This window comes from Pelobates fuscus, chromosome 5 (assembly GCF_036172605.1).
Source record: "Pelobates fuscus isolate aPelFus1 chromosome 5, aPelFus1.pri, whole genome shotgun sequence".
Taxonomy (NCBI): domain Eukaryota; kingdom Metazoa; phylum Chordata; class Amphibia; order Anura; family Pelobatidae; genus Pelobates; species Pelobates fuscus.
Window position 1 is genome coordinate 166,664,388 of NC_086321.1, and position 14,416 is coordinate 166,678,803.

Below are 14,416 nucleotides of genomic sequence, written 5' to 3' on the forward strand. Positions count from 1 at the left end.
GCCCTTCAATTTGTTATTCCACTGTGAATTGTTATCAATTCGTTGTGTGGTGAATAACCCTTACAATGTATTGGCCTCATCATTTTTTAATGCGCAACATCAGCACCAACACAAAGCAAATCTCACCAGATTACACCATTCCTTACAGTTGGATAATGTGGGAGAGTCGTTGTCCTTTTACACATATAGGAATTTAGATTTTTTTATTATGATTAAAGCACCCTTCCTTTCACAGTTGCTACACAGTTGCGGCAGAATGACAATGCTTTTAGCTTTATGGTTAAAACAGGGAGCACATGGCACCCAGACCACATTATTGAAGTGAAGTGGTCTGTGTGCCTATACAGTCCCTTTAACCCCTTAAGGACCAAACTTTTGGAATAAAAGGGAATCATGACGTGTCACACACGTCATGTGTCCTTAAGGGGTTAATAGGTTAAAAAGTAGTACATGTCAGGATTTGGATTAAGAAAGATTAAGGGCCTAAACGATAGAGATTGATGTTTAGTTCTGATATTCTGCAAGAATTGACTCTAGAATTTTAAGAACACAAGTACAATAATATCAGTGATATCACATATTGTGAAGAAACTTCAGCACAAAATAATTTCTGGCACTTTTGTTATGCTTTGACTATTATGTGATAAGCACATAGTAAGCTATGTGTAATATATTATACTGTTAATATGATTATATCGTAAATGCACTAATATGCTGTGGTTTTCAATCAAGTTTTCTAGTGGAGGACATAGGAGATAAAAAGACACAGCAACTGACAAGGAAGTTCTCGTTTTGGGAAGGGATGAATACAGAATGAGCAGATTGCAATGTCGTGCAGACTGCTGTTGTGCAGCTTACTGAGACTCTGCTGATCCGCGTAGAGCCCAGACGCTGCAATTTCGCTACATATTGACACAAACTTGTAAAGTAGCTGTCACTTTTTCTGTAGTTCTTTATTTTGTTACAGGTAGTGCAACTGTATTACTCTTGAACTTCCATTATCAGGCCCAGCAATTTACAAACCTGACTTTTTGCAGTTACCCATGTCTGTTTACCTCTTTTTTACGTATTTCTATTAAAAGATAAGTTTTACTTTTCTCTTAAGTGATTCCCCCGTGCCCTACTTATCTACAGCCACCCCCTCCTACAACCAGGGAATTACTACTCTGCGGGACACTTTATCATTTATCCTGTCTCTTCTCCTGGCTCCCTTCCTTGTTGTTTAGTTTTGTAGTGCATTTCGGGGTTAACCCCCGTTCAGGAGTAAGATTATTGTATTATCTTCTTCCCTTTTTGCTTTAGGTTATGATAGCATACAAGTAATGAAGTACCAATAATTAAGTGTGAAAACACTCTTCAAGTTCACAAGGGCTCTTAAATGTCTGTTACCTCTCGGTGCTGTAAACAAGGAAATTGATACGTAACCCAACTTGCAGTCCAAACGCACAGGAGAGTTAAAAATCATTCGCACACATACTGCTGGAAAATGAATGTTTATCTGGAATGAACTTTAATAAACTGATTAATATAAATGGTTTTCCTTAATACTTTATCTGCCCCTTTATATAATACTTTATACAAAAATGCCAGGTCTCTATACAAGAATGCCAGGTCTCTTTCCAAGCTCAATAAAAAAAAAAAACTACATGAATCTCTCCCCGTATCCATATTCTGTTTTCTGTGACTCAGACCTGTCCACCAAGTACATCAAGATTACAATTAATTTAGCGAGTGTAAAGTACAAATATTGAAGATGGTATGTTATACAGAACTTCTTAATTGTTTATGATGTGGCAAAAAGAAAAAAGTTAACAAAAAGGTAAAATAAAATGTGATGGATGGGGGCATATCACTATAGATTTCTTACCTGGAGTTCAACTCCATATCCCATGTAGACTGTAATATTGTAGGTACATTCCAGAAAATTATGCAGAGGGAGTGGCGGATAATCAGTTGAGTCAATGTATCCTTCGGGGTCGAAGAAGTTCACACTGCATTGAACTGGACACAAATCTTTATTAGCTTCCACACACTCTATACTAGTTAATAATGCAAAAACACTCTCCTTTTGACAGTAGCAAAACCTGACAAAAATGTGTTTGAGTGTGTGAGTAAAATTTGGAAGGGCTTGCACAATTAAAGTCAAGGTCAATGCAATTAATGTTTATATCTAGATAAAAGAGGATTCACTAGCCCAGTTGAACATTTGTTTGGTTTTATATATCAGTTAAAATGGGGGATTTGGCACCATGTTCGAAGGTTTCCATCGTAAAAAGGGCACTGCAAACCCGTAAATTACTTTAGCATGCTGAAATACTTTATGTGTAAAGTGTGTGTCCTATTTTTTCTTTTTACTAAAGGAGAATATTCCAAAAGAAATTATATAAATTAAGCTTGTTACACCTATCAAACAGAGAACATGTCCTGTTACTTCCTGGATGTTTAGCTTAGTGGAGCTAAACTCAGGATGAAGGCAATTACTCAAAGCACCTGCCTTGCAATGACTTCTCATGGAGCTGCATTGGGGAATCTGTGATCGGACTGGGTTAGAAGTGGAGGGAGATCTGTAGCTTATGCAAGCTGTTTTAGATATACTACTTACTGGAATAATGAATAAATAACTATGTGCATGTTTACATTTGGGATTTTTCTACTAAACAGTGATTTAATTTAAAATTATTATATAAATATATATATAATATATATATATATATATATATATTTTTTTTTTTTTTTGCATTGTGACAGTGGAGTACCCCTTTAATATCAGGAGTGCTGGGCTATGCATTTCTTCCAAGATAGAAGACAATCAAACATGTTAATTTGATCCAGGAAAAAAAACCTCTGATGGCATTTGAAATTTGCAAATAAATTACGCAGAAAAATGTTTGGCAGTTAAAACAAAGTTGTCAACATTATTCATTTTCCAGGGGCTTTTTTAAACTGAATTACACTTGCATTGCGACACGTGCTCTTTAGAATAAAAAAGGAAAACAGGAGTATTTAGAGCAAATATCATCTCCTTTATTAATTTTGAAAATAGTGTGTTTTAAAAATATATATAATGTTCAAGGACACGCTTTTTCATAAAATATCGCATTCTACATATAGAAAATATATATCAAGTGTTCAGGGACATGTTTTGATGACTGTAAAATACTGCATTGTTTAAAAATAAGAGCCTGGGTATCAATAAATGGAGGGGGGGCTTGCTTTCTTGTGACCTGTTTTTTTTCCAACAATGTTCATTGCTTTATTATTCTTTTTAACCCATTAAGGACCAAATTTCTGGAATAAAAGGGAATCATGACATGTCACACATGTCATATGTCCTTAAGGGGTTAAGGGGTTAAAAGCAACTCACTCTTAAATCATCAATTTCTATAAATTTTTGTGCATATATTACTTTATATATCTCCATGTACCTGGACTCTGCTCTGTAGTGATCACTGTTGTTGTTATTATTGTAGACGTTGTTGTCTCTTGGTTTTCATCACCTGTACTTAAATCATTGTCCATGTAACGTGTCCTAACAGGCTCATCTGCCTGCATAGATGTGTTTATATCAGATATTGGCAATTTTATTGCATCTCGACTATTTGGAACTGAAGCTACAGAAGTATAAGGAGTCAATTGGACAGGTATTTGAGAGAGAGCGCTGCTATGTCTTCTTCGGTTTATCCATAATGGAAACTCTGGAATAGATTCCTTTACTTCTTTAGCTTCAGATGAGACTTCCCTCAAACCAGGAACCTTTTCTGTTGACAGGTAATGGCTAACACTTGAATCAACTGGCCCTTCGGAGATCAGTGGAATGAAAGGTCTCAGGTTTTTCCTCGCTGTGTTCAGTTGCTTTAGTGATGGAGGTTTTTTTCTTGTTGGAAGGGTTTGCTCTCCAGAAAAGTTTGGAGCAGTGCTAGGCATTTCAGATACTTCCTTTTGAGATGCAGAGGTTTCTTTTTTAGAATTATAATCCAAGAGTTCTTCTCCAGAATGAGGAGAATTTTGAGATCCTGTTTCCTTGAGTTGGGAATTCTCCCTCCCAATCCTGTTGTTGACCAGGTCATGGGGAAGCAATTCCAATGCACTTGTAGTGACGTGTATTTGTTTCAAATTGCCATCTAAAAGGCAGAAAGAGAGAATACATTCAACAATGTAATTTTACATCTACAGCTTAACAAAACAAATTCAATTATGTAGCACTGGATCTAGACATTCATTGAGCTAAACAGCTTGGTGAAGATTTGGTGTAATGATAATTGTTGAAGAAATATTTAGTATTGCAAATCAATGGAATGACAAAGTGCAGTGATTTAAACAGTACTAGCCCATGGCTCATTCATTTTGCATTTATGTTCAAATACCTAGATGTTTTATATGTGACATTTTCTGGACATCAGTAATTTAATATAATGCAATATGCAATGGTAGTGCTATCTTCATACAAGACACAGTTGAGTTCTTGACAGCTTCTCTATTTTGTATACAAAGTTTCTGCTTTCATGACATTTGTCATAGCTTAGCATAGCTTTCCAGTGGTGATTATTAGATCAGGGGATAATGTGACACAACTTGATTAGTAATAGGGTGAGTCTGGAACATTGCTCAAAATAAATACACAAATAATATAACATACATATAAGACAAAAAAATTGATTGTTTTCTATTAAATGCATATTTGATAAAAGTTCTAAACTCACATAAATTAGATGTGCCAACAACACTGTTATTATCAGAATTAATTTAACTACTAAAAGCTTATTTAATATAAAAAGCAAGTAATCTGCAAGGGCTCTTTAGATTCACTGAATTTATTAACCCAAAACACTGTGAACAGATTGATTGTCTTTCTTTCTAACCGGTTTTAACTTTTTGTTTACTCATTCTCCAATCTTTTCTTTTTTTTTTTATTCTCTGTACCTAAATTTGCAGTATTAAATTTGCAGTATTAAATATTGCCAGTTAGCTCCATTGCTATTATTTTTCCTCATTTTAACAATAGAACAATTCTTTTTTGTTTGATTGAGTTCATAGGTAGAAAATATGAGTAAGTAGATTGTTGTTCAGGAATATTATAAAACATTATATTATGTACATTTGTATTTCTTTGTTTAACTATTACAGGGATTTTGAGGGAATAAAAAGTTTACCTTATTTTACAATAGAAAAAGGAAAAAAGATTTATTGCTCCATTCACTAGATGTGATAAGCATAGTTAAATAAAAATAGTCAAACACTGGTAAGGAACCTGCTGACATTCATGAGAATGCTAATATCTATGTATGCCGCTAGAATGTCAAAATGATATTATTATGTAGGATTATTGTCTACATATTACTACAGATAGTTACACTAAGCACCTGTTCTATGCACGTTATTGCAAACTGTTATGGCAGCCTGACAATAATTCCTGAAATGTGCTTTAAAGTGACACTCCGCTGCCCAAATACAAAATAAATAACAATCACTGTTCAGTAGATATACCCTAAATGAAACGTGCATTTTTTTTCATTTTAGGTATATCTAAGAACAGCTTACAAAACCTGCAGATCTGCTGCCTTTGACAGTCCTCTCTTTATATCCCCGCCCAGACTTTATGTGACTTTTCAATCACAGACTTTAGTATGCAGCTTAATGAGAAGTCTGCAAGGCAATAGCTGCCTCAGTGCAGTGAAAATCACAGTGAGAAGCGCAGAAGCACCTCTAGCGGCTGTCAATGAGACAGCCACTAGAGGCAGGGTTAACCCTAATGTAAACGCAGCAGCTTCTCTCAATCTGCTATGTTTACAGCAGGCAGGGTTAACCCTAGGTGGACCTGGCACCCAGACCACTTAATTAAGCTGCATTCACCTGCATTCTCCCCCCCAGCAGATAGAATGTTGTACTCTTATAAAGTGAAATATAAAATCCCCAACACATTTCGGCTGTTTTAGCCAAAATTTAGCATTTTGGTTTTGTGTTCACTTTAATTGTATGTTGTTTTTGTTTTTTTTAAACCCCTATGAATTTAAATTGCATAACTTCTTAAAGTGTTATTATATATGATAACATGGATACATGATGGGAATTTTCCTTTTAAATAAAAATTTTAACATAAGTACAAATTCACATTATTATCTAACCGACAACACTAAATTATAAACATACATTATTTAATGGCTAAAAGATTATTGAATACAAAAGCTTTTAATCCATTGGGAAGCTTTACATTTTCTGATCTTATTAACTAACAGAACAAGTACCTGTCTGAGGTTCATGACTATAAATACGTGTAGAAATGGATTTATTTTAATGAGATTGATTGACTTTCTCTCGGCATTATCTAATCTGTATTAAAAATGGATTTGAGATTTTTTTTTATACTTATTTCACAAACTTCATGTTAATTTTAGGACTCTACTTAGCAGAAAAAATATTATCAGCTAAGATTATTCATTTTAATTAATTGTATTCATTATTTATTATCTCTTCCTAACTATTATAAGTAGCATGGCTGAAACTTCAGAAGCGGCTTCACACCAATGTTTAATTTCCCTGAAATTACCAATTTTTTAAATGCATTCTTTAGAAAAAAAATAATACCAGTATTCCTTTTTGTTCTATGGAAAGTAATGTGTAATATTGATTTTTAATACAATAATCAGTCTACCTTGTCAAAAATGTTTTTCTTATATAATGTTATTCAGGGACAATAAAATAATCAAACCATATAATGAAAAACTAAAATTGGTTATGCTTCATTTGGCAATCAGATATAGGTATATTGTATAGGTATGAATTGTGTTTTCCTACCCTCAAAGAAGAAAGAACAGGAAACGTAACTCTGAAATTTGTATAAATAGAACCAGCCCCTCCTTATTAGGCAGTCTTTTTCAGCAATTAGGAAGGGTTTATTTTAACAGGTCAAAATTTTATTTTATTTTATTTTATTATCTCTAGGCCGCTATTTTTGAAAGACCAGCAAGGGTTCAGCCTATTATCCCTGAAAACCTAGCAAACAGCAAGAGTTTCTTTCTGTGTGCAACATTTTAGTGACCTCATAACATAGGGGAACTTCTTCTGGAATTCACAGAGGGCCGCATGGGACAATATGGCGCTCGTGGACGAGGGCTCTTCCTACTCCTCGGAAGACATGGCTTATGATCCTTCAGAGGGCGCCCCACACACCGGGAAAAAAGAGAAACCCTCCTCCGGCTGAGGCGGACCGGGATCCAGCCACAGCAGCCCAACTGAGGGCAATGCTGGCTGAACTCCGTGAGAACATCACGGGCGACCTGGCCCCCTTCAAGAAAGCCGTTGAAAAAACGACAATTAAAGTGGTACAACTGGAGGCTACCCATGCCGCTCACAAAAGCCTGCTTGCAGCAATGGAGGAAGTCCTGGCGGACCTGCGCTGGCACCAACAAAAGGCTGAAAGCAGGATTGATGCCCTGAAAGGATCAGTGGCGCAGGTATAACCTGAAGCTTAGGGGAGTGCCAGAATTGGTGCGACTGTCAGACCTCCCTCACTTCGTTAGGTGGTTCTTTGTGGCTACTTATCCCCAAAACACTCAAAGCCCCTTGAAACTGAACAACATGTTCCTTATCCCCAAACCGCCTGGGTGTCCTCCTTCCGTTACCCCGGACCTGATCCTCCGCTTTAGGTCTGTGCAAGACAAAGCTCTCCTTCAGGCGGCTGTGAGAGTGAAGACCCACACTCACCTTTGAAGATGCCACACTACTCCTTTTCCCGGATCTCACAAGAAATACCCTCTTGTGGCGATAATCCCTGCGACCATTACTTCAACTGCTCCATGCAAAAGAAATGCCATATTGATGGGGTCCTCCCTGTACAGTCCTGATCACAACTCAGGGCACCACTCATCAAGCAGAAACTTATCAGGAGCTGGAAGATCTTCTGAAGAAGCTGGAACTCGACCCACCAACCACGGATGCAAGAAGGAGAGTGTCCACTGTAGACTTGGCTAGGGTCCGGGAGTTCACGCCGCAGATGGCACGGCACACCTCATAGAAAGCTGAGCCAAGGAGGCTGATGTTTTCCCTTGTCAAGATCCCAGATAAAACCAGGGACTTCTCCAGTACCACCGTTGAAAATCTGATATGACTTTCTTGTTGCTTTCTCTTCTTTACTCTTGTTCCCTACTATTTCTTTACTCCTTTCCCCATCTCCCTATAAGGGGGAATGCGGGGCAGTGCCAACTCGCAGTACCAACACTAGCAGTAAATTTGGGACAGGGCCCTCTACTATACTATTTGGTAAACCTCCCCCTTCCCATACTTTTGAGTAGTACTCAGATTTAATACCTACTGGTTCTCTTGGGGAAGGAAGTACCCACCACGGGCACAGCTAACTCTCCCCTACGCATTTATCAGGAATTACCCACCACGGGCACAGCTAACTCTCCCCTATGCATTTATCACAAGACCCAATGGTAATTCCACTCTCAGACAGGCACTCTACTATAACAAAAATCCTCATCTCTCATGTACTCAAGTACTCAGCACCAGTGGCGGAACCACCGCGGTTGCAGGGGTTGCAGCTGCAACTGTGCCCGTCACTTCAGGGGGCCCAGCCGCCCTGCAAATCCCTGCAATCGCGGCTCCTGCCAGCTCAGTAATGCGGCCCTGGCCCGTGCGGTATAACCGCCGGGGCCGCATTGAAGGGGCAAAACAGGTGGCCCATGCTCTTAGGGCCACCCGATGCTATGCAATTCCAGGGGGCCCAGTCAGCGCTTTAACGGCACGACCAGGCCCCCTCTGGTGATGTCAGAGGCTGGAAGGAAATTACTGCCCCCCCGGCCACTTCCTCCCAGCAACCACTGGGAGCCATGGGGGAGGAAGGAGAGGGAATCAGAGTGGGAACTCTTACTCGCATCAGCCTGATCCACCGCTGGACCCCAGGTAAAGGTATGTGTGTCTGTATGTGAGTGTATGTCTGTCTGTGTGTCTGTATGTGTGAGTGTGTGTATGTATGTCTGTCTGTATGTCTTGCTGTGTGTGTGTCTGTATGTCTGTCTGTGTGTTTATGTCTGTCTGTGTGAGTATGTTTATCTGTGTGTCTGTATGTGAGTGTGTGTATGTCTGTATGTCTGTCTGTCTGTATGTAAGTGTGTGTATGTCTGTCTGTGTGTGTATGTCTGTCTGTGTCTGCATGTGTGTGTGTCTGTGTGTCTGTATGTGAGTTTGTGTATCTCTGTGTTTCTGTATGTGTGTGTATGTCTGTCTGTGTGCCTGTATGTATGTGTGTGTTTATGTCTGTGTGTGTGTGTGTGTGTATGTCTGTGTGTGTCTATGTCTGTCTGTGTATGTATGTATGTATGTATGTATGTCTGTATTTGTATGTATGTCTGTCTGTGTGTGTGTCTGTATGTATGTGTGTGTGTCTGTATGTATGTATGTATGTATGTGTGTATATATGTATGTATGTATGTCTGTCTGTCTGTGTCTGTATGTATGTGTCTGTGTGTGTGTATGTGTGTTTGTATGTAATTTTCGCACCGGGGCCCCGTGGTTTTTAGTTACGCCTCTGCTCAGCACAACTGCTCTTTCCTTTTCTTGCTATTATATGTAGAAATAAATATGTTGAATAAATATTATTGCCATTTTATCCACTCATAAATGTTTTCAGTGACTGTGAAATTAGAAAAATAAAGAATTTTAAAAAAATATATGCCCTTGAAATATACAGAAATTAACCATAAACTCCATTTAAAACTTCCAGGCATAATGCATAAACAATATATAGTGCAACTTAACAAACAGCATAACAAATAAGAGCTAGTGCTTTTTAAACATTACCAACAAAAATTATCTTAAATATGTACGTAAATATATACAATTGAGATAAAACTTGTTCCTTAACTTTACATTTTGTTTGATATTGCATAGTTTAAAATGTGTGAAGTTTACAATTAAAAAGTTGCATATTCAATATTTATTTCTCTGAATGATAATTGGCTTGTTTATGGATTTTTTGAAAATGTTATATTATACCAAACATAGCTTCTGATTATCCGTTATTCAGTGTTGTTTGTTTTATAGAATCACCCACTTTTGTCTGAGTCAGACAGCTGATTGAAATATTTTGGGACCAAAGTAGCAGTAATTACTGCATTAAGATAAATGAGAGACAGTCATACTTTCTCTAAATTGAAATATTATTTTCTATGTCTAAAATGAATGCGTGAGATTTCCCATTGCAGATGTGCACATAAAAATGATTTAAATGCCAATGTATTAGAATACTATAATGTTTTTTTTTTGTTTTGTTTTTAAATTTGGAATCTAATTGCATTTTGTAGAATCCCTGAAAGCCTTAAAACCTTTCCTATTTGCAATTTTTCTAAACACGTTCAATTTGAGAGGAAACCAGTTTTTTAAAAATTATTTTAAATGATGCTATGGTTAATAGGCATTTTTTGCGATATTATGCATCAGGCTTGTTTGGCATATATTCTCTAAAGAAGTGTTTTCCAAACCAGGCATGTCTACCAGTCTAATCCTAGGCAATATACCATAGAAAACATAGTTTCTAATAAAAGTACTCTGACTGCTACATTATTCCCCAAATGTAGGACCTCTAGACATATTAATTTCTTGATGTTTAATGGACTTAAAAAAATGTAAACAAAACAGCCATTAAAGACCCATGTCCTCTGTTGAATATATGTCACCTCCTTTTCTCATAAAAAAAACTGAGGTTGTGGGGACTTCAAAAGAAACTATCAAAATTATTTTATTTACAGTTAAAATAAAGAAATGTTTATGAGAGATTATGTCTCAAGATGTGGGTGCTGGGGTCACCACCAGCATGCAATATTTCATCTGGGAATATTGGTTGGACTATGGTGTCTCACTTAGAGGCTTTGTAGGGGGCCTACTTATCAGGGGGCTGAGCGCCTGGTGAGCATCCTTGCTCCATAGTCTGTATAATGCAGTATTACTGTACCTAGACTTAGTAAATAAAAAAATGGGTTAATAGCTAAAATGTTAAGATGGGTCACAGGATATTTTACATCTTATGATTTAGCAAATAAGACAGGAGAGTTAGAATATATGAGCAACTGAAAGTCAAAGTCCGCTCATGTGGGTTAGATAATACTTAGCAACAGTGGTATAATTTTCTTTAGGTGGCACTCCAGGCATAATGCTCGGTTATAAGCATGGACACAGTTCATGGACCGCAGTGTTAGCCAATTCCCTCCCTAGGCAGAGTGGTAGCTGGTGCTTGGAGGTTCTGAAGGTGAGCCATGAGTAAGGAGAGGCCTCTCCCCAGCCCCAGGCCATCTGCATGCCACAGACTCGGGAGCTCTGTGAGACCGGGTCTTTCACTTCATGGGCGCCACGGAAGACCCTGGTATAGGACATTTGAATATATTCAATATATGCTCCATAGTGTTATACACTGTGCCAATTGAACTTTTTGTGTTCTATCTGCATATATTACCAATTTGCTATGTAGGAGATACATGTTGTCCCTGGCTACATTATATCCTGAGACTTGGATTGTACTGTCTGTGCTGACTAATCTTGAGCATTTAGTAGCTCTGTAAGGTGTGAGTGTATTTTTGGCATATCTACTAATTTCCTTGTCACTGCATATTGCACTATTATTTTTATCATGTACATATTTTTTCAAGCTTAATACTGCTGTGTATATCGAAAAATCTATCAACTATACATATTTATATGTAAATTTGCTTAGGTATCTGTTTTTTTCTGGCATTTTTAATGAAATAGTGGTACCTTAGAACATACAAGACTTACACTAAATTAAGAAACTGGGAAATTATTACTTTTTGGTTAAAATAGGTGAATGAGGAATATTCTCTAATTCAGTAATTTTTCCAATTTGAACACTTTGGTCTCAAATATGAAAGTTCATGTTTTAGTGAAGAAGCCTAAAAAAGTTGATAGCATTGATAGCTGAGACAATGTCAAATGTACAGGGCTATACTTCAATCAAAATTAATTTGTTCAACGTATGCAATTAAATTAAATTCTAATGGCCTTGAAGAATGACAATAGCAGAGTAGTTGATGCTAAAACATGTTGCTGCTTAGAATTATTATCTCCCCACAAAATATAATTGCAGTTTGCTAAAGAAACAACTATACATGCAACATATTCTATACTGATTCAGAACATTCATTTGATTTAAAGACAGTTTAGCGAAATGTCCTGTTACCTCATTTAATGCAGAACTAAAACAGACAATGAATTCTGTTAGATTTCTGCACAATCTACCTGTCCAAGACTAGAAAGGCTACATCTCGGGAAAGATGAAAAATGGCACCATTGCACTTTAGTTAATTGGTTTTATGATTCTCTTTGATATTTCAGGGTTGTCATCTTGTGAAAACAGACCTTTGCAATCTTTCTTTTCATACCTATTATGTGTAACGTAGACAAATTGGACACTGCGCCATTAACTAAAAAGTGGATTAGTTCTACTTACACGTGTAAATGTGCAGGTAAATATATATGTTTTGTTGTCTATTATTTTTGCACACAAAGGGAAACATAAGCAAAGTAGGTAATAAAATTGCATAAAACATGATACCAGGGCATGTTAGTGCCTATGTTTAGGATACGTTTGTGATACAATATAGCAAATGCCCCATTGTCGTCATGACTGCGGTTTCAAAACGACAGTTAAAAGTATGATATCAAACATCAAAACTATATTACCTAGTGGCAGAATCACTTTTAGATAAATGAATGTGGAGAAATGCTTGCTTTTTTTTTATAATTCTTTATTTTTGTTGTGCATGTGAACAAAAATTGCGTGATATGCACTGGGTAGTAAGTAAAGAATTGACATTGTAGATACAATAAGTGTATGTAGAAAGCTTCACATTTTTCATATAGTGAAGTATAGAGAACAGTGCAGGCAGTGACATTTCAAACCAAGAAGTCCTATCCAAGTAATAGACGAGAGGTGTGTTAAGTAATCAATAAAAACAGATGGATGAGGGGAGCATGTGCTAAATATTAAACTCCCAATACGAGCTGAGTTGCCATGACCTACTATATCAATAGGCCGGTGAAGCCATCATAGTGACTTTACAGGCTAATATTTATATATTATGTCAGAGGCTTAACAGGCTAACGCATAGATCATATATCAGAAACGGTCATTAGAGAAGTCAACAGAAAATGAAACAAAACAGAAAAGAAGCAGGCACGGCTATAATAAGTAAATAATGATATGGAGGAACTATGAGTGATTCTGTTCTCCTGCCTTCACGCGATTCCCATTCTCATTGGTAGAGGTACACAGATAGGCTGAGTCCTGGTCATCTAGCAGTGGTCACTCTGCTGGCCCCGTGCCTTCACAAGATCCAAAAGCTTTTCCCACTGCTCCGGTCACCTTTGGTTCCACAGGAGACATTCCAGGATAAGGCAAGCACATGTGTATAGCAATGTTGCACCCCCCCGAGGGTGTGAGACGTGCTTGGGTGCCATTCCCCTCCGGGCTCTCAGCCCAGGAGTGCGATGGCGGGTGTTGAACAGGCCAGGACGTAGACAGGAAACAGCTGGATGGGGTTTTGTTCAAGTTTTCCTCCGACCTGTGATAGCTGGTCTGTGTCTCTGAGTAGTAGTGAAAGGATGCAGAGTGTCAGAGGGTAAGTCATGCACCTGATTTGCACACTGTCTCACCAAAGCGGCATGTTCTTTTCTGTGCTTCATCTACAGCCAGAACTCTCTAAAGTGGGCATCCAGCCGCATCAGGATTGTGTCCGATGGACTCCGTGAAGTATCAGCCGGCTTTCTATCCACCATCTTGGCCGGTTCAGTGAGACAGTTCACAAGCAGTAGAGGCGTGCTTAGAAGTCTGGCTCCTGGGTATTGAGAGTAGCTGGGTATTGAAAGTTTGAGCAGGGATGACCCCCACCGGCAAGTGGGGAGATCGGGGTGCCTGACCTGTCCACTTCATTTAGCAAAATGGTCGGCAGGGAGATCGGCTGTTTCTCCCCCTGTACCCACTGATAGGCCATGAGTAGTCGTCAGGGTCTGGCTGCCTGTCGTGTGATAAGAAAGAAAGTAGGTCTTGTGTGTACTGTGACCACTTCCAAAGCCAAGATTATATTAGTATCATTATATTTTAGCAGTAATATAGCTAGTTTTCAGGATTCTTGCACAGAGCTCCCGCCAATGCTTGCTTTTTGAAAAATACTGTAAATAAGTATCCAATGTGCTTACAGTTTGTATTCTATCCACCTTTTTATTTGTCTTAAAGTGCACATTTTTCATAAGTAAACCTTACATCCAAAATACAAATCAAGGTGGTTCATATTTACTGGAGAAATAAGTTTAAATCTTCCAGTTGAATATTCATGAAAAAATACACTGTATCAAAACAAAAAACTATGACAAAACCAATATTGCAGACTATATAAACAAGTATATGATG

The 14,416-nt window shown here is 37.7% G+C and overlaps 1 protein-coding gene across 1 annotated transcript in view; it reads right to left on the reverse strand.

The window, feature by feature from the left end:
• SEZ6L (seizure related 6 homolog like) overlaps positions 1 to 14,416 on the reverse strand; it is a 332,693-nt gene that overhangs the window by 131,291 nt on the left and 186,986 nt on the right. Inside the window, exons 3-4 of the mRNA XM_063454639.1 lie at positions 3,426 to 4,121; positions 1,868 to 2,001 (exon numbers count right to left, since the gene is read on the reverse strand). Of these exons, the coding sequence (XP_063310709.1) occupies positions 1,868 to 2,001; positions 3,426 to 4,121 (830 nt within the window). The remainder of the gene's footprint in view (positions 1 to 1,867; positions 2,002 to 3,425; positions 4,122 to 14,416) is intronic.